Source organism: Protomyctophum parallelum (assembly GCF_964188405.1).
Source record: "Protomyctophum parallelum genome assembly, chromosome: 5".
NCBI classification, from domain to species: Eukaryota; Metazoa; Chordata; class Actinopteri; order Myctophiformes; family Myctophidae; genus Protomyctophum; species Protomyctophum parallelum.
In genome coordinates this window covers 25,336,038-25,363,537 of record NC_139702.1, presented here as the reverse complement: position 1 = coordinate 25,363,537, position 27,500 = coordinate 25,336,038, and the positions used below count along the sequence as shown (strand labels likewise).

General features: G+C 43.4%; 1 protein-coding gene across 1 annotated transcript in view; it reads right to left on the bottom strand.

Annotated features, from left to right (window-relative positions):
* The window catches only part of LOC310858605 (striatin-like), a 63,767-nt gene that overhangs the window by 9,619 nt on the left and 26,648 nt on the right, over positions 1-27,500 (bottom strand). The window contains exons 5-16 of the mRNA XM_083764788.1: positions 22,070-22,231; positions 17,742-17,877; positions 15,494-15,656; positions 11,436-11,528; positions 10,380-10,526; positions 7,860-7,993; positions 6,262-6,437; positions 4,531-4,578; positions 3,690-3,811; positions 2,388-2,564; positions 1,206-1,346; positions 3-104 (exon numbers count right to left, since the gene is read on the bottom strand). Coding sequence (XP_083620914.1) covers positions 3-104; positions 1,206-1,346; positions 2,388-2,564; positions 3,690-3,811; positions 4,531-4,578; positions 6,262-6,437; positions 7,860-7,993; positions 10,380-10,526; positions 11,436-11,528; positions 15,494-15,656; positions 17,742-17,877; positions 22,070-22,231 — 1,601 coding nt within the window. The remainder of the gene's footprint in view (positions 1-2; positions 105-1,205; positions 1,347-2,387; positions 2,565-3,689; positions 3,812-4,530; positions 4,579-6,261; positions 6,438-7,859; positions 7,994-10,379; positions 10,527-11,435; positions 11,529-15,493; positions 15,657-17,741; positions 17,878-22,069; positions 22,232-27,500) is intronic.

Genomic DNA, 27,500 nt, shown 5'->3' with positions numbered 1-27,500 from the left:
ACCTGTGTTGTTGTCAAAGAACTGGATGTGTCTGTCCTCCTGGGCTGTGATGCTTATCGGCAGGGTGGGGTGGCTCAACACACGGTTGATCTTACAAGTGGCGTCTGTGTGTGTGTGTGTGTGGTGGGGGGGTGGAGGGGGCATTAGAAGGATGTTAGTACTGTTTTACATTTCATCATTAGCAGAAACAACCGGCTATGAATGACAAATGCAAAGCATTTTATAGAGAACCGACGATACGTTTTGAAAAGTTCTACAAGCTGTTGTACTCTACAACAAAAAAAAGCAGCACAGACAATAGCTACTGTATAACAACAACACATATATAGAAACAACACGGCAAACGTATCTGCATATACAGTACAGTATTAACAAAAAATTAGAGATGCTCCGATCAGGTTTTTTGGGGCCGATCACCGACTGGAAGCAGTATCTGCCGATACCGATATTGCCGATACCGATCACAGCTTGGTGAAATCACACACCTTGCAAACTGCAAGTTTGGTGTCCTTTTCTGACACCGTAAACCAGGGATACTCAAATAGCTGAACATGTGGGCCACATCATGAAAATGGCGAGAGGCCAGGGGCCGGTTGATAAAATGACAACATTAATGTTACTTTTTTAAATTTACAGTACGTTATTTCCACATGACGTATGAAAAGACAAGTACAATGTGCATTCTTTTATGGCTTGCCTATTTTCTCTCTTTTGAATAATTCTGTGCAATTAAGCACATTCAACACAAACAACTGTTTCCATGAAACAAACTAACATAGGCTACTTCTCTATAAGCAGAATCACGAATAGGCCTATTTATTTTATGCAAAAGGAGAAGAGAGAGAGAGCAATGTGTTTTTGGCTCAAACTTTGTCTAATATTGTTTTAGAGCAGTGGTTCTCAAACATTTTCATGCCAAGAGCAAAGGACCCCCAATATGTTTTCAATCTACAAAAAACTATCCCAAAATCGCTTATAAACAGATTTGGCAACACTGGCCAGAAACGACCAGTGTTGCGCGTCGTGGCGTCTCCCAGCTCCGTGACCGGGAGACGGGACTGTGGCTACAACTTTCTGTTACAGTTGAATCCATATAAAAGTACCGCGACCGTGATTTGTTTTTTGAGGTGGCCCCTCCCTGAAATTCCTACCCTGGCCAGGACCAGGAGTTAATGTATATATACCGTACATACTACTGTACATACCTGCTAGACCGGCCGAGTCCAGCTTGAGGATGAGCTGCTGGGTCTCCATGTTGAAGAGTCCAATATGGCCGCTGTTGAACGAGGTGACCATGTGTGCCGGCTCACTGCGCACCAGGTCCACTGATGTGGGCACACCCAGCTCTGAGAGACGCACGCACAGTCGCACACACACACACACACACACACGCACACGCACATGCACACACACACACAGACAGACTAAATCGGCCGTTCTCAAACGATTTCATGCCAAGGACCCCCACATTGATAAGCGGAAATGTTTTTCACCAGGTGCCCCTATAGAAGAGTTTTTAGAAATGCTCAAAATATCAGATGTATACATCTGATATATTTTAATAGCCAAAGTGTAAAATATGGATAAAAAGTGGTTTAAATTATTGTGATGCTGAATTAACAATTGTTTTCATTTTGCAACAGACCGTGTGATGACATAGACTGTTATGACTAGTATAAATGTATCCTGATTTCATTCACCAGAGAGTGATTTCCATAGCTGCATGTTCCTCCAAACACACCTGAGTTAAATTACAGGGCTATTCTGTTATGAATCATCACCACCACCTGGCGCACACAAGCACTGCGCCTCTGGTCTAAACACGGAGTAAAACGTGAGGATGCATTAAAGGGCCCTTTTCCCTTTTCTCTAGACCGCTCCCACGTCTACGTGGCCCGAGATCCACATGGAAGCTATACAGGATCCAATGTGGAGCCCGATATCCTCAGAATTCAATTTCATTCAATTAAAACCCATTCTGACCTGAGATCAGATTCATACGAGGTTTCCACTGGACACACACTGGTCTGATTGACCCATTCTGACCTGAGATCAGATTCTATAAAAATGTCAGTCGTTCTTCGATTAGGTCTGCTATTTTTGAAAAATCGTAAAAATGCGGCACAAATCTTTGAATATATATCTTTCAGAGCGAGCATTTCTCTTATTTCGACGTCAGGCCTAAATGGGTTAAGTGATTATTTAATTCCTTCAATTCCTTCATAACAGAGAGACAGGGAACCGAAGGAAGACGGGAAGGCCTTTTGCAGCACAGGGTCTCTCCAGACAGAATTGAACCAGTGACATTTGCAATAATGCAGACTCTGCACACTATCCAGTCAGCTCCCAGTGGAGGCCATCATCATCATGGTCGTCCTGACCCTCACCTCCTGTCTGGTTGAAGACAGCCAGGGAAGACAGCGAGGAGGAGTCCGCAGCAGCGTCCCACAGCCTCACCGTCCCGTCTCCCGAGCAGGACAGCAGACGGCGATGTGCCGAGCTGTACACCACTCCCCACACGGCGTCCGTGTGGCCGCTGAGGCACCCGCGCAGCACCCCCGGCTCTGTGTACGCACACCAGGACACACACACACACACACACACACACACACACACAGAACGAGGAAGATGGAGAAACGGAGAATGGAAGAGAGAAACGGAGAGACGCACACACAGAGCGAGAGACGGACGGACACACAGAGCGAGAGACGGACGGACAGACACACAGAGCGAGAGACGGACGGACACAGAGCGAGAGACGGACGGACAGACAGACACACAGAGCGAGAGACGGACGGACACACAGAGCGAGAGACGGACGGACAGACAGACACACAGAGCGAGAGACGGACAGACACACAGAGCGAGAGACGGACGGACAGACGGACAGAGCGAGAGACGGACGGACACACAGAGCGAGAGACGGACGGACGGACACACAGAGCGAGAGACGGACGGACAGACAGACAGAGCGAGAGACGGACGGACAGACGGACAGAGCGAGAGACGGACGGACACACAGAGCGAGAGACGGACGGACAGACGGACAGAGCGAGAGACGGACGGACGGACACACAGAGCGAGAGACGGACGGACAGACAGACAGAGCGAGAGACGGACGGACGGACGGACACACAGAGCGAGAGACAGACGGACAGACAGACAGACAGAGATGGAGCAAAAGAGAGAGAGAGAGAGAAAGACAGTCAGCCAGAGGATAGGTGAAAATAGAAAACAACAGACACAAAGATTACTCACTTTAACCCCTATACACTAATAGTGGGGAAAATAGCCAATCGATGCATTTGTATCTATTTAAGAACATTTTAAATAATTACCATTCTAACTTCTTGAAACATTTCCGTTTCAAACAACCGTTTGAAAATGTGTCCAGAATAAAGCCACCATTGCAGGGTTGATGTAGGAGAAGACAAAACATAAACCCATTTTGGGGCGGGAACCCGTTTGTGTTAGCATTACGTTATGCTTTAGCTATTTAAAAATAGCAGATCTACAAGCTCATAGCGCGCCACTCGCGCTATGAGCTTGTAGATCTGCTATTTTTGAAAAATCGAAGAACGACTGACACAGAAACATAGCTTTTTCAGAGAAACTGTCAGGATGTAGACATTTTTTTTTTTTTTTTAATCTGATCTCAGGTCAGAATGGGTTAAACATGTGGAGCGTACCATAGGAGTCGTAGGGGTCCACGTTGGGGCTGGGCGTGTTCCAGCACTGAATGGTACCGTCCACCCCCCCACTGAAACACTGGTCTCCGGTGGAACTCATGGTCACACACAGCACCGCACCGCTACAAAAACAACACAATATTGTCTGTGTTATTTCACATTCACCACAACCTCTCACAGTCATGTTCACACAATAGAACAAGTAAGACGCGCGGACGCAGCTCGTAAATTGCATTTGCATTGCATTTTTAGATATTTTTTGTACGTTCTTTATTTTTAATGTTTTTTCTTAAAAAAAAAAAAACACACACACACACACACACCACAGCCAAAGAAATGAGACATACGAGATAGACATTTTAAATACAACCGTATATCAATATTAACCAAGTATATGCCTAATGCAGTTATTGTGGTATATATGTACAGTAGTACGGATGTAGTTACTATATGTACATGGTGGCGTAGTTATATATAATATATTACACATTATTTATGTTCATCTGCGGCCAAGTCGGCCTCTCGCGCTTTTGTCTTCTCAGCCACAGCAGACGCTGCGCTAAAGTCTCGGCCACAAGAAATCCATGGGCTTACGAGACTGCGATGTCGATGATGAGGAATGTCGTTGTTATTATGTAGTTATCCCATTCTGGACGGGAACCCCTTTTGGTGTTTTAAGTAAGCATTATGTTATACTTTAGCTATTGAAAAATAGCAGATCTACAAGCTCATAGCGCGCCACCGAGTGGCGCGCTACGAGCTTGTAGGTCTGCTATTTTTGGAAAAAGATCGCAATAAAATGCGGCACAGTTCAAAGTGGTTCTATAAAGGAAGGACTCACCAGTGAGCTCTGAATGTGTATATAGGTTCTACGTCCAGAGCGGCACACCTGAACAAAACCAAAACAAAGAACATTTTGGGTCAGGCGGTTCTGAACAAACCACCTAGCATCCATGTTGTAGGCTCACCATCCCCTCGTGGGCTCACTGTACCACCCCCAAAGAGTTCCTCCTTGCTAAACTTTCCCTCAAAGCCTGGACAACATGAAATACACATATCAATTAAAATAGGTTCAACAAAGTTGTCATTACATGTGACCATAACTATTTGCTCATGTGTAAGGTGCATGCTTCCAGGGAGTTACAGTACAAGTTAAAAAAAGCCTTGACACTAAAAATCAGCACCAAAACTCTTTGCCGAATATAGCCCGATCTACGTGATTGCGTTTTGACGAGGGCTGTGGACAGTTGTGCAACCTGCCAATCATCATCAGAACTGTAGTTTCTATTTACTTTCCCGATGATGTCACTGGTATGCAGGTTTCTGAAGGTTTCTGAAGTGTCCACAGCCCTCCTCTGACACACAAAGAGGGAGTAGACAGAAATGGTGCCATCTTATAATGAGCATTAGGACCAATTATATTATAATATATATTGAACATTGGTGAAAGGTCCCCAGTACCGAGTTACACATCATGGGGGGACCGGGCCTTCTGCAGTAATAATATACACAATTGTTGTGTATATTACGGTCAGCAATATGCTTTTGTGCGTGACATTGTTTTTTAAACCACGCTTTCGACCTTCTATGATTGATTGTTATGTTTTAATGACGTAGCGCTCTATGAGATTCCCTGTGAATAAAATGTCCAATAAAAAAAATCTAATGTATTATTACTGTTGGTGTTATTAAGTTCGAAAAAAAAGCACATCATAAAAAGCAGTCCAGGACCAGACAAGAGGTGATGTAGAGGCAGTAAATGAGGAGATGGAGAACAGTACGTAGTTCTCAAACGTTTTCATGTCAAGGACCCTCCACATTGATATACTGTATATTTGGCTGTGGACCCCCCCCCCCCCCCCCCCTTTGGCTGTGGACCCCCCCCCCCCCCCCCCCCCCCCTCCATCTGAAAATGTGTTGTGCCTGAGGGGACACAGTAGCAGATTTGTCTGGTTTCCAGGCCAACAACATGCAACAGAAAATGAGGTGATGGAGAAGCAACATGCAGCAGCAGATGGTGTCCGTTAGGGCATTAAGAAACTAGTCGAATAGTTTACTAGTCGACTAGTAAATCCACTAGTCGACCTTGTTGGTACTAGTTGACTATAGTTGATAAGAAAAAAAAGGTTATTTTTAAAGTTTTCCCCCCGATTTTGTAGGCCTCAAGATCAGGTAGATTATAGTTGTAGTCACCAATGTACACAGTTTTTAAATGTACAAATATTTATTTAAAAAATCCATTTTATAAAACCATTTATAAAATCCATTTCTACCTGGTTTGAGTGAAATAAATCCATTTTATAAAACCATTTATAAAATCCATTTCTACCTGGTTTGAGTGAAAAAATGTCATTTTTTAATTTTTTCCCCCGATTTTGTAGGCCTCAAGATCAGGTAGATTATAGTTGTAGTCACCAATGTACACAGTTTTTAAATGTACAAATATTTATTCCCCCCCCCCCCCCAAGTTTTTTTTTCTTTTTCTCATAATAAAAGGTAGTTAAACAACTAGTCGACTAGTAAACTAGGCAGTAAAAATGACTAGAAGTGAATGCCCCATAGTGTCCGTTACTTCTTGGCAGGAGAGGTCTTGTGCAGGTTCCACAGCTTCAGGGTGCAGTCCTCCGAGGCCGTGACCAGCACGGGCTCCACCGGGTGGAAGGCCAGGCTGCGGATGGAGTCGAAGTGGCTCCGCAGCGTGTACTTTGGGTTCCAGGTTTTCCTCAGAGCGTCTTGGTTGCTGGCGATCTGGTGGGGGGAAAAGAACACATTAAAACCCATTTTGACCTGAGATCAGATTCTAAAAATGTCTTACAGTTTTCTGAAAAAGCTATGTTTCCATGTCAGTCATTCTTCAACTTTTCAAAAAAATAGCAGACCTACAAGCTCGAGCTTGTAGGTTTCATGATTTTCATGATTTTCATGATTTTCATGTTTTCATGATTTTTCAAAAATAGCAGACCTACAAGCTCGTAGCGCGCCACTCGGTGGTGCGCTATGAGCTTGTAGATCTGCTATTTTTCAATAGCTAAAGTATAACATATAATGCTTAGTTAAAACACCAAAAGGGGTTCCCGACTTCCCGTCCTTAAACAAGCTACTCTTTTTTGTTTGTGTTATAGTTGAACTAATTAACATTAACATTTGTTTTAAATAAATACAATTTAATTTTGACTATGTTAATACAATATAACTTATATAATTGGGGTGGTTGTATTTGGTCTCCCTGCTCTTCTATTGAGACATATCGATGATATGATATCATGTCAATGGTCATGTCTCACCAAGACACAGGGGGCTGTATTTTGCACGTCTTAAGTACCAGGTCTTATTACTTAACTTAAGACCTGGAGGCGTGGTCAATGCTCTTTGGACACTCAGAATAGCCAAATGTTCATTAAGTATACCTGGTTTTCACCTTAGCACCACCCAACATCCAATATTTTAATATTATAACCTCACCTGGGGGTCTATTAGAGGACAGTCAACTCCATAGACACATACAAAACAGAAAAAGTACAAAAATCATGGCACTCCATCTTTGAATAAAACTGGACACTTGTATTGCAATATCGGTTGATCTGTTGATTTGACCTAATCGGATGACAGACATGTCAATATCATGCATCCGTAGTATATCTCTGTCCGGTAGAAACCTCCTATATCCAATAACTGTTACTTGACAGGATTCCAATTCAAAAGTAGCAGATAGACAAATCGACAAAAGAAAGTTAAAGATGCAGTGCCACAATTTTTGTATTTTTCCAGTTTTTCATGCGTCTATGAGGAGACAGTACTTCATTAGACACCCTGGAGTTGTTTTTATGTGCAATGGTGTATATTAACTTTGTATTTAGGGTTTCTTCCTGGAGGCTGAACCCTTGACAGTCAAACAGGCCAATGCAGTAAACAGTAATATAGTGACACCACACTATCAGCCCCTCCCCTAACCCCTCCCGCTTAAGTTCAGGTGGATCACCACCCACCAGGCAAACTAAGGCATACTAAATTAACTGGTGGGCGTGTCCACATAAAAGCATGATTTTAACAAATACTGTACACTTTTTGGAAAAAGGTCTTCCCCCTTATATTGTAATAATACCTGATGTTTTAGGGTGGGAAAAAAATGGTGGCACTCCCATCTTTAAGAACATGGAGATGTGTACTCACGTCATAGGCCAGGCCCTCTGCCTCGTTGGCCACGGTGAGTCCGGCCAGCTCTCCCAGTCCCATCTCACTGGAGTCTGCCTCGTCATGACCCAGGATGAAGGTTTTTCCCGATGAGGGCAGGAAGGTCATCACGTCTACTGGGACAGACACACCCCCCCCCCCCCCCCCCCCACACACACACACACACACACACACACACACACACAGATTTTAGACCTTTTGGTGTTTTACAAACTACAACACGTTCAAAACACCGCTGCCCGCCTGCTCACCATTACACGCTCCAGAGACCACATCACACCCGTCCTCCACGACCTACACTGGCTTCCCGTCAAACAAAGAATTCACTACAAAATCCTGCTCACCACCTACAAAGCTCTCAATAACCTGGCTCCCCCCTACCTCTCCGATCTTCTTGAACCATATGTCCCCCCCCCGCTCCCTCAGGTCCAGTGAAGCTAACCTCCTGAAGGTCCGCAAGGCCAAGTACCGTACCTGGGGGGACAGGGCCTTTTATGTTTCTGCCCCCAAACTCTGGAATGAACTCCCCAACCATCTCAGAGCTGCTCCCTCTCTCCTCTCTTTCAAAACCTCACTTAAAACCCACCTCTTCAGAATAGCCTTCCCCAGTTGAGGCCTCGTTTACCTTTTTATCTTTTTAACCCTGTATCTGTATATGTTTTAGCTTTGATCTTTTTTCTTAATAAAGTCTGTTCCTGGTGTTCTCATGTAAAGCGCTTTGGGTATTTAGAAAAGCGCTATATAAATCTGAGCTATTATTATTATTATTATTATTATTGAAACATTATGTTATAATTTAGCTATTGAAAAATAGCAGATCTACAAGCTCATAGTGCGCCACCGAGTGGCGCGCTACGAGCTTGTAGGTCTGCTATTTTTGAAAAATCATGAACATGTGGTGCAAAGATTTGAATATTTATACTCTTTCAGAGCGAATGTTTTTAACTAAAATCTTTGCTTCTGGGAGGTCCATTTTTTTCAGATGGGGGTCTGCGGCCAATTTCATATATTATTGGGGGTCCTTGAAATGACATATTGAGAACCACTGATATAGAAACATGAGGTTTTTCGGGAAAAAAGATTTTTTTTTAATTTCGACGTCAGGCCTAAACCTTTACGCATCTGAATATCGTTGCCGTCGCCGTCGGACGGAAACCTCTCTTCTCCGTATTGTAACTCCTTTCTTTCTGAAATGAATGCCCTACTCTGATCATACTACAGTCAGTACAGTCTCATGCTAAAGTATCAAAATGACCATCTACAAGCTCAAAATATGACCCTTCGTTTCGAACTTGTGGATCTGCTATACTTTAGAATCCTGAAAAGTAACAGTTTTGAACATAATGAGGTTTACGCCAGTCAGTCGTGCCTAATTTAGGATATCGTATATATATTGCAGGCCAACAAGAGCACATCACATTATTATTAGCTTGAATATCCATTCTCCTCAGCGGCAGAGTCGAGACTGAGATCAAGAGATGGAGCCGATGTCATCAATTCTATCAGCAGCCACATGGAGAGTATCGCCTCCGCCTGGTGGAAACCTCACGCTCGTCCAAAAACGGTTACTTTTCAGGATTCAAATTCAAAAGCAGCAGATCTACCAAGCTCAAAAAAAGTGCATATTCATGGAGATAAGAGGTTTCTGCCCGACAGCAGACATAATCTGCATCAGAAAGACCTTCTAGGAAATAAGTGTGCATACAGTAAGTGTCAAAGTGTATACTATATAAAAACCCTGACATGGTGTGTAGAACTAACTGCACAGACGGATATGCATGGATAATGTCACAACTCGTGGTGCAAACACGTCCGTTATTTATTGGCCCCACTACTGTTTGAACCAAAGCCTTTACATACCGTTATTCCATAAAACACGAGTTAACAAAGACTTACAGATCACACAGAGAGCATTCTGAGAGCCACAGCAATATTAGCGAAGGAGAATCTAAATGGGCCCTTACAGAGCCAAAAGCTTTCTATTTTTAGCCTCTTTCATTTCTTATTCATCTCTACAACTTGTAAAATCTTGTTTCTTTATGTCTACGGTCCATGTCAGTCTCATTTCCACAGTTGGCCAAAAATAAATAAATATATACACCGGTATATAATTTGTATAAAACAATGTATGCCGTAGTCTGCTGAGGTGAGGTTGTCACAACGACTGTCACTGTCCATCGTACATAAATAGGATCAAACTATTTCCCGGTAATTTAAACGCTTTAAGACATTACCGAACCTGAATTACTGCATCAATGTCAATGCCACTTAACCCATTTTGGGCGGGAACCCCTTTTTGGTGTTAGCACTATGTCACGCTTTATCTACAAGCTCATAGCGCGCCACCGAGTGGCGCGCTACGAGCTTGTAGGTCTGCTATTTTTGAAAACAATCGAAGAACGACTGACGACTGACAAGCTTTTTCAGAAAACTGTCATTTTCAAACAGACATTTTTTAGAATCTGATCTCAGGTCAGACATGTTTTCGGGACATCTTACCTTCCTCCGTCCGTCCCACGTCCTGCTCACTGATCCTGGGTACACTGGGTCGGGGAGAGGGCGGCGGCACCGAAGGCTGCAGGGACTGGAGGTCCTCCGCCTCCCGGAGGTTAGCCAACATGTCCTGGAGTTTGGAGCGGTTTGGTCCTGATGACAGGACAGCAAGATGGAGTAACGGAGAAGAGGAGAGAGATGAGGGGGATGGGAAGGAGGATGGAAACGGGAGAAGGGAGGTGGTTGTCGGGAAGGGGAGAGGTTGAACGGAGAACAAGAACATCGGAGTGAATGAATGACAGCAAAAATGGAGACACATATCGGGCTTTTGTATGGATGAGACGGCTGAGAAAAGAAGCTTTGTTTTAATGACAGTTAGAGAAAGCAACAAGCTAGTGCCATCATGTGCAGCAGAATGGACAAGCCAACTTGAATTAAGCAATATTACACGAGAGGGTGTGGGTTAGCGTGATTATTGCCAGTGACAGTGATGCGGTCAGGAACGAGACGGAGTCGAGTTCCGCAAGCATCACTGAAGTGGTGAAGAAATCCACACCAAAACACATGTGCCCTGAATCAGCCCATGATCCTGTCCCAACATGCCGTGCCGTATGTACATGTTGGCCTTGGATCGTTTCATGGATGCTCCCCGGTTTCCATTTCCACCACTCACACAGCGGTGTGTCACCCTCGAGCTGCCGTTCATACAGAACCCAGAGATAAGAGTTCTCAACGGGCCTGAAAATTAACCCATTTTGGGGGGCGGGAGGAACCCATTTTGGTGTTTTAAGCATTACGTTATACTTTAGCCATTGAAAAATAGCAGACCTACAAGTTCCTAGCGCGCCACTCGGTGGCGCGCTAGGAACTTGTAGGTCTGCTATTCTTTTTTTAAGTCGTGAAAATGCGTCACAAATCTTTGAAAATTGAACCTATATTCTTTCAGAAGACCTTTTTTTTTTTACGTCAGGCCTAAATGGGTTAAAGTAACTGCAGCTCAAGGGTGACAAACAGTGTATGTGTGAGTACCAGGCAGACAGACAGACAGACAGACAGACTTACTCTTCACCCCTTTCTTGCCTTTGCGCTCCTTCCTGTACTCCTCCTTCAGCTGGGCTATGAGACCCTGGTCCACCTCCCACTGCGCCTCCTTATCTACGCCCAGCGGGGAGCAGGAGGTGGCGTGAGGGGAGGCGAGGAGAGGCGAGGCGAGGCGAGGCGAGGCGAGGAGAGGAGAGGAGAGGAGAGGAGAGGAGAGGAGAGGAGAGGAGAGGAGAGGAGAGGAGAGGAGACGCCGGGGAGGAGGCGAAAGGAGAAGGGGAAGAAGGAGGAAGAAAGGGAAAGTGAAGGAGTGGAAGGAGGAGGAGGAGAAAAGGCAAGAGGAGGTGAAGGAGGAACAGGAAGGAGCAGGAAGGTGAAGGAAGAGCAAGAAAAAGGAGGTGAAGGAAAATAACAAACGGGAAGTGGAAGGGAAAAAAAGGAACAGGAAAAGGAGGTGTCAGGTTGTTTCAGGATAAACCCCATGCTGTACTATTTCCTGTTGCTGATAAGAGTGTCGCAGACAGTCCCGCCCCCCCCCCGACGAAAGGCCCCGGAAAAGAGAATGTCCCATTAAAACCAGAAACTTCTCCTGGACATCCTCCTTGACCTCGGCATCACAGGGACAGCACTCAAAGTGCTTCCCCTCCTACTTGACTGACTGGACCGACCAGGTTTCAGGGAAAAGTACCCCCTCCCCCGGTCCCTGAGTATACCCCAGGGCTGCCCACTTTGTCTCCCTCTACAACAGGGGTCTGCAACACACCCCTAGTGGCTCCCTGTAGCATTCCAACAAAATAAATGTTTTTTTTTTTCACATTTGTATTTTTCATTTATGGTTTCTGTAGGAGGCCAAACGTGACAAACACTTAATATTTATTCTACACATTTGTACAAAATTGGAAAACTTAAGTTTCAACACAATGTCAACTAAAATTTGCGTCATAGCATGCGACACACTCGGCGCCGCCGGTGGGTGTGTGTGAGGATGCTGCCTGCTACGCTACTACGGCCTCTACAGGGAGAAAAAGAAAGCTAGCCGACGAAAACAGAGGATTTAACAGTTCGTGGACTTCAAACTCCACCACTGCTGCTAATTTCAATGCAAACCTGGGAGATAATAAAGCTTGGCAAGCTGCATTATAATGTGTAAAAAATAAATGCGGCTCCAGATAGATTTTGAATTATTTTTTGGTCGAAAATGGCTCTTTCAACATCTTGGGTTTCCGACCCCTGCTCTACACCAAAATCTCTTGATCCTGTAATGTCTGCTCACATCACAAGCTCTCTCCTTGCATGCAAGCAAGCATGTCAGCGCAGGGAGCTTGAGAAGACCGCCTTCAGAGAAAAGGCTTCTTCCTACTCCACTGATACTAATCACAAGGCTCTTAATGTATTATATAACTCCCTAGTATGTCAATTTGTACTGAGGTGTCCAATACAAAAACACACCACTGACGCTCGTCCTGACACACGGCTCTAAGAAGAGCAACATCGCTGCATGCCCGTCTTAATCCCAACCACCTCGAGCTCAATGCAGAAAGCACAGAGCTTCTCTGTAGGTTTGTGTTTTGCGATGTGAGACACATTGTGTGAACTTGTAGAGCTGCGATTTTCACCATTTCTGAAACAATCTGAAAGCATACATTCTGTAGTCTGGATTCCCAAAACTCAAAGAGTAGTGTACCACCTCCTGAGCAGAGGTGCTGAGCAGATGTGAAACAGAGTTTAACCATTTATGAAATATCCAAGAATATTATAGGGTTTTATGGAAGACGCTTCTGAACATAATTTGTGCTCGTGTGACCACTTTGAAATTAGTGGTCTACAAGCTCTCAATGCGTCGCAGTGGGACACATTGAGAGCTTGTGTGCTGCACAACTGGCTTCCATATCAGACATGCTGGCTTCTATGGAATCCAAATGACTGAAAACAGTCGTGGCGACTTGACAACTTCAATCCATGAGTTCTTGTAGTGGAAAAAAAGAGACATACTCTGGGGAGAAGACATCGACACGGCAGGCTGGGGAAGACAATTTCATAGAACATTTTGCTCACATTCTCTGCAAATCGACAATGGACAAACAAATCTGGCAAAGCCCAACACACACCGTCTGTGAAGCGGGTGCGCAGCGACGCGGCACAGTATTGCGCGCGTCATGCCGTCATAGCCACACAGCAACACCCACAGGACGCGGCACGCTACCGTAAAATAGCCTGGAAAATAGAACAGCGGCGTATCGGAGCGTCAGGCGAGGCGTGAACGCGGCTGTTTTGACGCGCGGCGTTCACAGACGGTGTGTGTGTTGGGTTTTACACATGGGGGAAGTCAGTCGCGCAATGGCGTCGTGTGCAGAGAACGGTCTTAGCGACATGTCGCTGTGTTTTGCGAGCTTGTAGATCAGCCATTTTCAAATGATCTCAGGAGAAAATGTGAAAATGTTTTGAAACATGGGGCACACAATATCTTCAGATAGGGACAAACTTTGGGGCGGGGGGGGTTGAGAACCACTGGTTTAAACAACATTAGGAAACGAGCGGAAATAAACAACTACACTATAGAAACAAGCCCCCCCAAAAAAACGCAACCCGCAACATCAAATATTTACAAGCGACTTTACAGAAAAAAAACAAGCCCAAAGTTTCATATAATAAGCAGACTTGGCAACACTGGTTGTGAGCTTGTAGGTCTGCTATTCTGGGCGTGTGACACCATCCCACACAACGCAGTGTGAATCGGGGAGGCATCAGGGATGTTTTTATGGTAATACAGGAGGAGACAACATAAAGGACATGGCATTCACATTTCTGACAGAAACAAAGACGTCAACAAAACATCTGGTGACGTCAATCAAAAACCATTGACAGTTCTGCCTTCAGCACAGTGCAATTTTAATATAACAAACCAAGACATTCTTTTTTACATTGTTGTAATTGGATAATAGAGCACCGAAGTCTGACGTCAATTATCAGTAGAGGGCGCAAATCCACGGGTTCACGTACTTTTTATTTGCATTGTAATCCCCATAGGGCGATTTTAGATCGCCCTCATATAATAACTGTGTTTGGAAAAAATTAACAAATCATCCAGGCCGCTTCACTCATATGGATATGAAGAATCAAATGACAGAGAAAACGCTACTGTTACTGCTACTGAATTAGTTACATTTTCGCTAGAAACAGACTGTATCATATTATGACTGACTGACTGTCGCAAACGATACAGACACCCTTCCCTGATAAAAATGCAGAGACAGCTTGTTTATTTTTGGACAACACAATTTTAAGATGAGCCCATGTTATTCTCCATAGAGGAAATTACTTCCGTTGAACCAGGGGAATCGAGGGGACGAGCGAGTGACTTCAGTCGTCTGATTGGGCAACAGGTACACGAGAACAATATGGAATATGGAAAAGCATGCAAAGGAAAGACGGGGGGGGGGGGGGGGGGGGGGTTGAGAATGAGCAACACAATCAATTGCTCCCTCCTGAGGGCCCTTTTCATAACCATCTGAGCAGCAATCACCTATGGGTGAAGCTAAAGTGGAAGGATTGTATTAAAGGACAACTTTAGTTTTTTTTCAACCAAGGTTCATGTTTTAGGTTGTTATTAGCGAAACTGAAAGGTGAGCGTTGATTTTCTTTCATTTGATGCTTTCTTTTGTTTTGGGGATTTTAGCAGTTTTTGACAGGGGGGCGGGGGCATTCGAGCATGGGGCTAAATATGTGGGGGGTTTTTTACAAAATATTATGGCGATTTATTTTTTTATTATTTACTATAGTCCTAATAAACCCCAAGAAATTACATCTGACCACAAAAGATCACAGGATCTATTGAATGTGACAAACTGACATATTGAGCCTATACACACACAATATAAGCCTCCCCCCCAGTAGGCTACCTTCACATTCAGTAGATCCTGTGATCTTCTGTGGCCAGATGTAATATCCTGGGGTTTATTAGGACTATAGTAAATAATACAAAGATAAATCACCATAAAAATGTGTAAGAAAATACATATTTAGCCCCATGCTCGAGTACAGATTGTGTCAATTCAATAAATAAAAAACATGGTTCTCACCCCAGTCCCCGCTGTCCTCTCCGCTCTTGGACTCCATGGAGCTTTCCAGCTCGTCAGGACTGGACAGGAAGTCGAACCCCTTCAGAGCCTCCTCCGTGTCGGGGTCATCGCTGAGGTCAGAGGCCGTGCTGGACGGTGTCGACGATTGTTTCTTCCTGACCAGCTGTGAGAAAAACAACAACAATGTTATAATCATGAGAAAGATGGAACATCAGCTGGGAGGGGGCCATGCATGGGGCAGACCAAGCACGAAAAGGGGGGATAGTAAAACAGTACATGTATGTATAAATAGGGATGGTGACCATTTCATGTCACAATAATTGTGGCCAAAATAAGTGTGGTCAAAATATGCTTAAAACTCAAAATGACACATTTGTTAAACAGTTTAAGGGCCAAAGACGGAGGTCTCCGTCCTGCTAATTAGCACACTCTGGTGCAGCGGCGTCAACTTCGGGAGTGCTTGAGGGCTGAAGCACCCACTGACAATAAGATAGCCAAATAGCACCCACTGATCTGAAGGCTGAAGCTCCCCTACCCCTGGTAATTTTGTTACCAGGGGTAAAATACCCATTCATCACCTATATCATACAGAAACATCAAAATAAAGTACGGTACGGCCAGCGGCGTCATCTCCGGGGGTGCAGAGGCGCAGCTGCACCCAGTGGCATTCTGTTTAGCAGAATATGCACCCACTGTCCTTACTGAAATGTCATGTAGTCACTGTAAGTCACATACCTTACGGGGGGTTGGGGGCGCTTGTGCCAGATACGTGTTGGGCCGCCGCCCATGGGCATTCAAATGCTAATAAGGTGGCTTTTGTTCTGCTGCCAGGTAGAGAGTATAAATGTCGCATACATTACAGTACAGGATTTATTTCCATTTGACTACGAATCTACGATGATGAAGAAGCCACCTCCAGCCAAGAAGAGATTTCTCCAGTCCATGCTACAATTCGGCGCCGCCGCTGCCGCCTCAAAGACCCGGCTGCTCCCACCAGAGCCCGCTGCCACATCGACTCCAGTGCCCGGCGCTCCTGCGCCTGCCGCCGCCAAGACCCGTCTCCCAGTCTGGCGGGATCTGGGAGTCCCAGAGGAGCTCGCTGTCGCCACACCGACTCTACAAGTAGCTGCCGAGGCTGACAGCACTATCAGCGCCAACACAACGGCTCTTTTAAGAGCTAATAGCAGCCAGCCGCCGCGCAAAAGCCGCAAATATGCCAGAAAATATCAACCCTACTGGAAAGAGACATTTACCTGGATCACGTACGACTCTACTAAAGACAAAGTGTTTTGTAGCATTTGCTCTGAAGCTGTGGAGCTGGGTATTCCACTACTATCCAAATCAACACGCGAACAAGATACATTGAATGCTTTACTGTTTATCATTGATCATGCTGAAATGTTGAAACAAGATGCTGAAACAATTTAATGTTATAGCTGTAAGGACTCGAGAAACACTTTCCTCGTAAGGCGGGGGGCTGCACCCACCGCCGTTATAGGAACCTGACGCGCCTGGGTACGGCAGTATAGTATCGCATTTGATCGAGATTTGTCAATTACCGTTATTGTTATTTCTTAGTTTTGGCCCAGTTATTACAAAGTTGTGCAAATAATATATATATTTTTTTAATTTTAGAATAATTATTTATGAGAATTATAGCCGTTTCGAGTTTTGTTACTATGTGAATTACTCAATTTCTGACCACACGGTGGCATTGGCATATGGCAGAAATGGATTCAGCACATCAAATATATATATATAGAAACAACACATTAAGCACAATTATTTATCAGAATTATAGCCCATATCCAGTTCTTAGTGATTAATAATTATGCTAATTACTAAATTTCTGACCACACGGTGACCCGTTATCACTCGGCATACGGCAGAAATGGATTCCGCACATCAAAATCATACAGAAACAACACATTAAGTACTTTTCCTCAAAAATGCCTACAGGCTTCAGGCATTTCCGGACCGGTCTATGTTGGGCAGAAACCACTAATCTCTTGATCACACTACAATGCTACTTTTTATGCTTTTGTGTGACGCTGTAGTGACTACAGCGTCACACAAAAGCATGAAAAGTAGCAGATCCACAAGCTCGAAACCCTGGCGATGCATTCGATGAATTTTGAGCTCGTCGGTAGTCGGTACGCTACTTTTGCTATTCTCGAGTCGATATGGTGTACGTACCGTAGCTAGGTCCAGGATGGTCTTGTCTTTATAGTCGATATGGTGTACGTACCGTAGCTAGGTCCAGGATGGTCTTGTCTTTTCCTTCGCTGTCATCATCCTCGTCTTCATCGCTGAACTCAGCTGCAGTGTTCTCTATGAACTTAAACACCTCTAGAACACTGGCCGAGTCAGACATGCCTGTTTTACTGGGGGGGGAGAGAGAGAGAGAGAGAGAGACTGTTAATATTGGCCTGAAAAAACATCAGTAGACCACAAGGTGAAGTAAATGTAATTTCCCTTCCCCTTGTATGCGTTTCATTTGCTGATGACATGTATTGAGTATAATGCCACAGACGAAAAACTGTTTAAGTCCACACTATTTATCCATAATGTATAAATTATGGATAAGGGGTCAGGACAACGAGGCCTTTTCGTGGAGGGGTCAGAATGAAATTTGGACTTAAAGGACCACTTCACCACTTTTCAACCTATCTTCATATAATAGGTCCTCACTAATAATCATGAAGAAATGGCACGATCTTTTTCTACTCAGTCTGTGTCTCATAGGAGGGCTGTGGGCAGTTTAGAAACCGTCTTCCAGTGACATCATCATTAGGCATTTTTAAACAAGATTCTTTTACAAAAATATTTACAAAAATATTTAGATTTTCATTATCGTGAGAACGATGGCTTCCATTTGCATTGCAACGTTTCAGGACTAGAAAGCCTGCCGTTTCTATTAGCTTGTATTCCACATCGATGATGTCACTGGAAGATGGATTCTGAACTGCCCACAGCCCTCCTATGAGACACAGACCGAGTAGAACAAAATTGCGCCATTTTTTCATGATTATTAGTGAGGACCTAGTATATGAAGATAGGTTGAAAAGTGGTGAAGTGGTCCTTTAAGACTGTTTTTCGTCTGTGGTACTCATTGAATACACAGTAAAAAAGTAGAGCTCTTCATGGGCCTTCATGGGTGTTTTATCATAATCACTCGGCGGGCCGTATCCACCGCGGAACTCGGGTCTGTCAATCATTATGTGCGATACCCGAGTGGATCCAAAAAGGCCCGTACTGTGTGTGTGGTGTGTGTACTTAGTGCTTTTTTTGTTGGTGCAAATGTTAATAAAATATTCAATCAATCAATGTGTGATTGCGAGTGTGTCTGTGACTGTGTCTCTCTCTCTCTCCGTCCACTGTGTGCTCTGCGGAGGGAAAAACGCAATGCAACTGAAGTGCTGTTTAACTTACGTTTTTTTTCAACCAAGGTTCATGTTTTAGGTTGTTATTAGAGAAAGTAAAAGATTAGTCATTTTTTTCCGTTTGCTGCTTTCTTTCGTTTTAGGGATTTTAGCGGGGGCATTCGAGCACAGGGCTAAATATGTATTTCTTTACAAGATTTTATAGCGATTTATTTCTTTTATTTTTGAGTGGTGCAACCACTCCTATAACCAGGAATGTCCGCATGTATCATGTATCATGTATCATGTATCATGAGCACGAGTGGTGTGCGCATGCGTGAAACCAGCAATGGCCAGCAATATCCGCGCGTGTGTGTACAATGCGCGCCTCACATCTTGTGCTAAATAAATAGCGTCAATGCTAGCGAGCTAAAATATAGCCATCCTTGCTCTAGAAAGCACCAATGTTTCCATCTAGACCACCGGATAATCAGCAAAGACCTCCGAACATCGCGCTAATTGACCAAACCATGGAGAGCTCCGTAGATTAGGAGTTATTGAAGCTTTTAGTCTGCCTGTATAATGGGAGGTGGACGGCAGCTCGCATGCGCGATCCGGTCTAGGTACGCTAAAGAAGGAAAGGCCGACCCCCGTGGACGGCAGCTCGCATGCGCGATCCGGTCTAGGAGGTATGCTAAAGAAGGAAAGGCCGACCCAAAATAATAATGAAAAAATTGTTCTCAGCGACGCGGATTGATATCCATAATAAAGAGAGAGAGAGAGAGAGAGAGAGAGAGAGAGAGAGGGGGGGGGGGGGGGGAGAGAGGGGAGTTGCACCACTCAGTTCACACAGGTGTGATTTTTTACTATAGTCCTACTTGACCCCAAGAAATACACTGGCCACAAAAGATCACGGGATCTACTGAATGTGTCAAACTGGCATATTGAGCCTATGTGACACAGTGTGGCTTCCCCCCCAGTAGACTACCTTCACATTCAGTAGATCCTGTAATCTTTTGTGGCCAGATGTAATTTCTTTGGGTCTAGTAGGACTATACTGTCAAAAATAGCTAAAATCCCTAAAACGAAAGAAAGCAGCAAATTAAAAAAGAATTACACTCTCCTTTTACTTTCTCTAATAACAACCTAAAACATGAACCTTGGTTGAAAAAAACTAAAGCTGTCCTTTAAGTGTGATATTTAGGATTTGGACAAAATTGTCACAGGTCCATTCGGGATTGGTTTTCTTATTTGAAAAATGAAACGGGTCAGAATCGGAAACAAATTTCACAGATTCATTTCGGGACCTTTTTTTTTTACCCTTGAAGAGCTCTACTGCAAAGTCCCCAGGACTTTTTTGTTATTCTTTAAGCCTTAGGACTGTATTTTGCGTGTCTTAACCCATTCAGGACTAAGGCCGATTCTAAAAACGCCTCTAAATCCTGACCTAAGGTTTCTGAAAAACTTCAAATATTGATATAGCAGAATAATTTTTTTTACATTTTTGAATACTGTACATACTGTACAGAACCCAAATATGGGTGCCCGGCCTGAGGGGGTAAGATACAAATAGGGGTTCCCGCCCAGGTAACAGATCTTATTCCCTAACTTGAGTAAACTAAAGACCTGGAGGCGTGATCAATGCCATTTGGCTATTCTGAGTGGCCAAAGAGCATTGACCACGCCTCCAGGTCTTTAGTTTACTCAAGTTAGGGAATAAGACCTGGTACTTAAGACACGCAAAATACAGCCCTTAATGTCTTACTGTCCCATGTGGCGTTAAAATGTCTGACTAATAATGTATTCAAACTACTATACTATACTATAATTACTACAACAATGCTAGCAATAATCTACTTCATCTCTCACAATAGGAAAACACATTGCTTCACCATAATAAAAAAGAATAAAGAAGATAAATAATGGTACGGATAAATATTCATGAAGAATGAACTGAATTGATCTATTATTATTTTTGAAACGTTAAGTTGAACAACATTATCGTATTATGTACCACGTTACCACATTAATGAAGGTTATTTTAGTCATTTATTTGGTTATTTTAATTGACAAATAACAGTAGCTCTACAGCAAAAAATTGCGGGGGACAAAGTGCTCACATTTCCATTTCTTTATTGGCACACACCAAAAAGGAACGCTTACGCGTTTCAGCTATGCAGCCTTCATGCTCTGATGAAGAAATGTGAGTACTTTGTCCCCCGCTTGTTTAATTTTTGGATGTGCTACCTTTTTGGAATTTTTAAAATTCCTATTTATTGATGTATACTTGATTTGAGTTTGGCACTCCACTGAAAGCCATTGCTGATGCGCAACCTCTTTTTCTTTTTTAGAAACACGATTTTGTAACCCATTTTTCACCCCTGTGTCAATCATCTAATGTGATCCTGGGCTCTACACACCCTCCACCAACCTAGTCCCCATATATGGGGGACAAGGGGAGAGCAACGGACTTGAACTCATGCTTCCTTCATGCCTGAGTGTCCCAACCTCTTTTTCTCATGTAGTATCTCTACAGCATTGAATACCTGATGTGAATAAAATATGTTGTCTCTGTCGGGTGGAGAAAAACCTTGAACCCAAAACTGTTACTTTTCAGGATTCAAATTCAATAATAGTAAAAAGTAGCAGGTCTACAGGCTCAAAATGTGTCGCTTTTCGAGCTTGTGGATCTGCTACTTTTAATACTTTGGTGTGGCACTGTGGCGTGATCAAGTAGGGCGTTATTCGCGGAATACGAAACACAAAAAGTTAAACTAGACATGGGGCTGTATTTTGCATGTCTTAAGTACCAGGTCTTATTCCCTAACTTGAGTAAACTAAAGACCTGGAGGCGTGATCAATGCCATTTGGCTATTCTGAGTGGCCAAAGAGCATTGACCACGCCTCCAGGTCTTTAGTTTACTCAAGTTAGGGAATAAGACCTGGTACTTAAGACACGCAAAAAATACAGCCCATTGTGTGTATGCCCTACACACAGCAAAGATATGCTGATATAATGCAACAACTACAACAGTATTATAACCCATTTTGGGGACGGGAACCCCTGGTGTTATGTATGTTATGCTTTAGCTATTAAAAAATAGCAGACCTACAAGCTCATAGCGCGCCACTCGGTGTAGAAGAATTTTCTTTTAGAATCTGATCTCAGGTCAGAAATGGGACAATGTATATAGATAAAGTGTATGTGAACAACCTGACCACGCCGTGGTCCTTCAGCGAGGGCGGCTCCGTGCCGTTCACCATGGGTTCAGGCCTCCTGTCCGCTGCTGCGTCCCCCGCCAGGCCTAACAACGCCCGGACCCTCTGAGACTTCACATCCAGGATGGTGTCCGTGTAGCCCACCTCCTGGAGATACCTGAGAGAAAACACACACACACACACACACACACACACACACACACACACACATTTTAACCCATTGAGCCTCGGAAACCCAGACGTTTTTATTTCCAGGGAGGAAAAGAAAGTCTGGGTCTGAGTCCACTTCAATTTGGCATAGAGTAGAGCAAACATTGCTCACTCTCTGCTGATTTCTGATCGTCTGCACCTTTGTAAAATTGACATACACACGCACACATGTACACACACACACGCTCCTCTCTCTCCCTGTCGCTCTAATGAATTAGTCTCACTAGTCCTTACCCATTCTGAATATATGAACAGCAAATCATGTTCAGTGTGCGATGTAATAGATCACATTACTGATAGGGGGGGAATTGTTTACAGATGGTCTGTGTCCGTCCCAACATGCATTTCACTGGTGACACTGGTGACACATGATTTGCGAGGAGATGAGTTGTTCAGTACCCCCCCCCCCCCCCTTGTGGCCGCGGGGGGTACTGCGCCCTGGGTGCGGTTGGATTATTATTTCATATAAATGGGTATTGTACTGTAAATATGACATGAATATGAATGCAAAGTAGTGGTTGAGGTGTGGACAGGCTAGCTGTTGGTGTTGTGCATGGTGAGAAGTGTGCAAACGGTTGGTTTAGTAGGAGAAGACGGCCAAAGGATGCAACACACACACACACACACACACACACACACATTAACACAGGTTAATTCACTAATAAATTAAGTATTAATCATTAATGTGTCAAATCGGAAAAAAGGGCTCCGTTAAGACCTCCATATTATTATGGTCAATGCCTGTGTGAAAAGTGGGAGCGATTGGTGCAGGCAATGAGGAGATACGCCGGTGTTTCTGACATTCATTCATTGTTAGAATTTTAGTATGATGATGATAGTATGATGATGATGATGATTATGATGATGATGATGATGATGATGTCGCGCAGCTCCGCATAGTTTCTCCCGGCGGATCCTGCCGGGAGCTGCCTATGCCATAAAGAGCATAGGTTAGTTCCAGGCTAATTGAGGCCTGACGTCGAAATTTAAAAAACGTTCGCTCTGAAAGAATATTATATTCAAAGATCTGTGCCGTATTTTCACGATTAAAAAAAAAACAGCAGACCTACAAGCTCTGTTTTTCAATAGCTAAAGTATAACATAATGCTTAGTTAAAACACCAAAAGGGCGTTCCCGCCCCCAAAATGGGTTAATCATTTATTTATGTCCACATAAGAGATACAATACACAGGGACACAAATATTTACAAGGTGCTGTACAGACTACAGAGTGCAATCAGCAAATCCCGGACAAATACCCACACACACCCTTCAGGGGTACAAGTTACAGCGTCTTCGCCATATTTGGCGGCTACCGATAGTGGAAGAGATTACGCATGCACGGTATACTGTATAATATATTGTACATATAGTGTTTGTATTTGTTGAGGACATGTATTATTGTGTTAATTTTGTATGCCATGTTGAATACATAGGACCACAATGGAAACGACATCCGTTTAGCTTCTTTGTCTGACTCAGTAACAAGTGCTGTGCCACATTTTCTGACTAACAAAGTACCCTTTTGGCCTTAAATATCCTAAAAAACGGGGTCGTATTATATTCGGGAACTAGACTATTTGACATTAAATGTTCTTTTTCCCCACTAACTAGTCTTGGAAAATGGGGGTCGTCTTATATTATAATCCGAGTCATCTCATATTCGCCGCAATATGGTTTTCAATGATCAATCACACACACACACACACACACACACACACTACAGCACCAGACTAAACAGATTTGACAGGTTACGTTACTTTTTTCTTTCCTTTTCAATGAATAGTTCCGTTTTCTTTTTCCAAATAGCATCAAGTCAGTCTAAATAAATAAATAAAGCTTTCCAGTATTAGGTAGACTAAAACCATGGCAAATCATAATATTACGAGTTTCAAAATCGCATTAATCACAGCAACACTTCAAAATCGTCCTAGCTTTTAAAGGAAGTCCTTTCTCTCTTGACTGTGGTGGGAAATAAACAAAACAGCTGCTTTAAAAAGACATACATATTGGCTAAACTGCATTTCTACAAATAATATGAAAAGCATGCCGTTGTGACCTACACAATGTACACGGTGTGGAAGTGTGTTCTCTCTTAGTTGCAGTAGTGGAGAGTGGTTATATCTCATACTGGCTACAGTAGAGTAATTGTACACACAATTTGCATGCAGTTTAATGCATTGGTGTACTGTACTATTAAGCTGCCTGCCGTCATATGCAGTTGTCCTAAGAGATGTACCGATTTGAAAGGCTAAGAATGGGTTCTGCAAATGCCTGACAGCGTGTCGCTAGTTCGGATCCCGAACCCGATGACTTTTGATGCGTGTCACTCTCTCCCCGTTACCTGTCAGTCTACTGTATGCCATCAATAAAGGCAGAAAGGACCCAAAAAAGAAAAGAATAAAGAGAAAGGGTTCTTATGATTCTGTTGCACTTGACTACGTTAACCGGATCCAAATAAGCCCTGAAACGCTTGCGAATGTCTTGCAGGCATTTGATCGTTGCGGTCGGGAAGAAAATAAACCTTTTATCTCCATATTGTAACTTTTTGTGTTTTTCTTAAATTAATGCCCTACTTGGTCATTGACATACTACAGTATCACACATCACACCGCACTTCGAGATTGTTGCATATCTGCTAACTTTGCTATTTTTTTATTTGAATATCGAAAAGTAACTGTAACTGAGGTTTCCACCCGACAGAGATGATGTATAAAATGAATAACCGGGTCGTGTTTTTATGCTGCAAAGTGAGTTACTTTGTTAACAATGGATGAAAAACCTTATCCTAGCAATGAAAGCAACATCCTGAAAACAGTCCAAGAACACTTCTGCTTCTCAATGTGGGCTCCAGGGACCACCTTGACACCCCGATCTAAAGGACTGATAAATAATTAGAAACAAAATGGACGCATATGGGTCTGTAACTCTGTAACTCTGTAGTTAGTTCTAGAACTTTAGTTCTAGAACTGGTTCCGTTCTAGATCCTTTGAACCTTGGTGCCGTCATGGAACTGAGAGTGTAGAAAAGGAACCAAATTGACATGTACGGGCCCATTTACCTTTTTGGTTCCATTTGTACACTCCCAGAGTTTAAATTAACACTGAGGATTGTAAAGTCGTTGATCACACTACAGCGTCACACAAAAGCATCAGAAGTAGCAGAGCCACAAGCTTGAAATGCAGCGCGAAGCGATGTGTGTGTGTGTGTGTGTGTGTGTGCACATACATTAGAATATTCATTGTCTGGGTTCTGTTGGCAGCAAACCTAAGGAAGAAAGACATTCTAACTGTATGGAGTACTTACAAATATTGTGCAGCCGAAGCCTGTTGTATAGGCTTACCATACGTCCTCTTTTGCCCGGACAAGTCCTCTTTTTGGGGGGCTGTCCGGGCTGTCAGGGGGGCATTTTATAAATTCCTTCAAATGTCCGGGGTTTTACACCTATCGCCTGTAGTGTATCGCTATGCTCACAGACCATTCAAACCAAAGTGTATTACAATGCACGTTCAATGGTTCGTAGTGGAAAAACACTGTGGGAGGCGGACTTTCAGCCCGAACCCTGTAATGTGTATTATTCATAACTGCATGCACGCTGCCTGACAGCACTGGTCCTGACAGCAGGTCAGGGAAAGGCTCGCTGTCTGCAGATAGACTGTTGTGTTGTCTACTCTCCGTGAGGAAAGCTTGAAATGCCAAAGAACTATCTCATCATTGACATGCAGAAAAAGTAGGCTACTGTTTTCTTAGCTTTGTGACTGACCAATGAGATGCAGATTGTATTGTCTGCAAAGGAACTATGTGTCTGTCACAAATAAAAGTTCTGTCCTGCAAGACCATGTCAACAACACAGACAAGACAGCTGTGCGCGAGGCGAGTCCTTCTGCAAATTAAATTGACCGAATATTATTTTGTACAACCAAGCAAAGCATAAGATATGATGGATTGGAGAAGCTGGTCTCTCTTACTATAAGAGATAAGCCATTGCATACAGGTTCTCAAACTTTTTAATTTCAAGGACCCCCATAACTCTGAGAGTAAAACCAAATGGACCCATTTGGAGTCCCATTTGATTCCATTTGTACAGTATCAAGAGTTAAAAGTTTTAAAACGGTCCATTTGGTTCCACTTGTACACTCTCAGAGTTACAGACCTGTAAGGGTCCATTTGGGTCCATGTGTTACACTCTCAGAGTTACAGACCTGTAAGAGTCCATTTGGGTCCATGTGTTACACTCTCAGAGTTACAGACCTGTAAGGGTCCATTTGGGTCCATGTGTTACACTCTCAGAGTTACAGACCTATAATGGTCCATTTGGGTCCATGTGTTACACTCTCAGAGTTACAGACCTGTAAGGGTCCATTTGGGTCCATGTGTTACACTCTCAGAGTTACAGACCTGTAAGGGTCCATTTGGGTCCATGTGTTACACTCTCAGAGTTACAGACCTGTAAGAGTCCATTTGGGTCCATGTGTTACACTCTCAGAGTTACAGACCTATAATGGGGGTCCTTGGATTTCACCTTTGAGAGCCACTGCTTTAAACAAATACATAACTAATATAGAGCATATTTGATGAAATTTAGGAGCATCACTTTTTTTGTTATAGATTATTTTGCAATCTGAATTTAATTCAAACAGAACCGCGCACGAACCTCCTCTTTTTGGTCATTCAGAATATGGTAACCCGACTGTTAATACTACAGTCGGAACCGATTTCAGATCTTAACGTCCGTTGCCAATGTTGTGTCGTAGTCGCAGAACACCGATTACTGATATTTTACGGGTATTTTGTAAAAACGTGCAAAATCATCACCGAATAAAATAAACACAAAATAAAACATTTCAATGTAACTGTACAATTAACACAAAACAAGAAAATGTAAAATACACATGCACATTTAACCACTTAAGACCTATTCAAGCATTTTCAAAAGTACAAAATAAACAAAATAATAAATTTAGATTTTTTTTTTTTATTGTTAAAACTTGGGACACAACGGCTGCCTATTTGCCAGTGTACCTAATGTCTGTGAAAAAAAAAACACTGGGCTCTATACCTCTAGTCTAAAAAACACACATCATTCACATCACAGAGAAGGAAGAGATGTTCCATACTGTACCTCCCCTGTGGAGATAAAAACCCAAACGTTACGACTCTGAAGAACCACGGGAAATATGAATGTACAGTACCAGCTCCACACACACACACCACAGG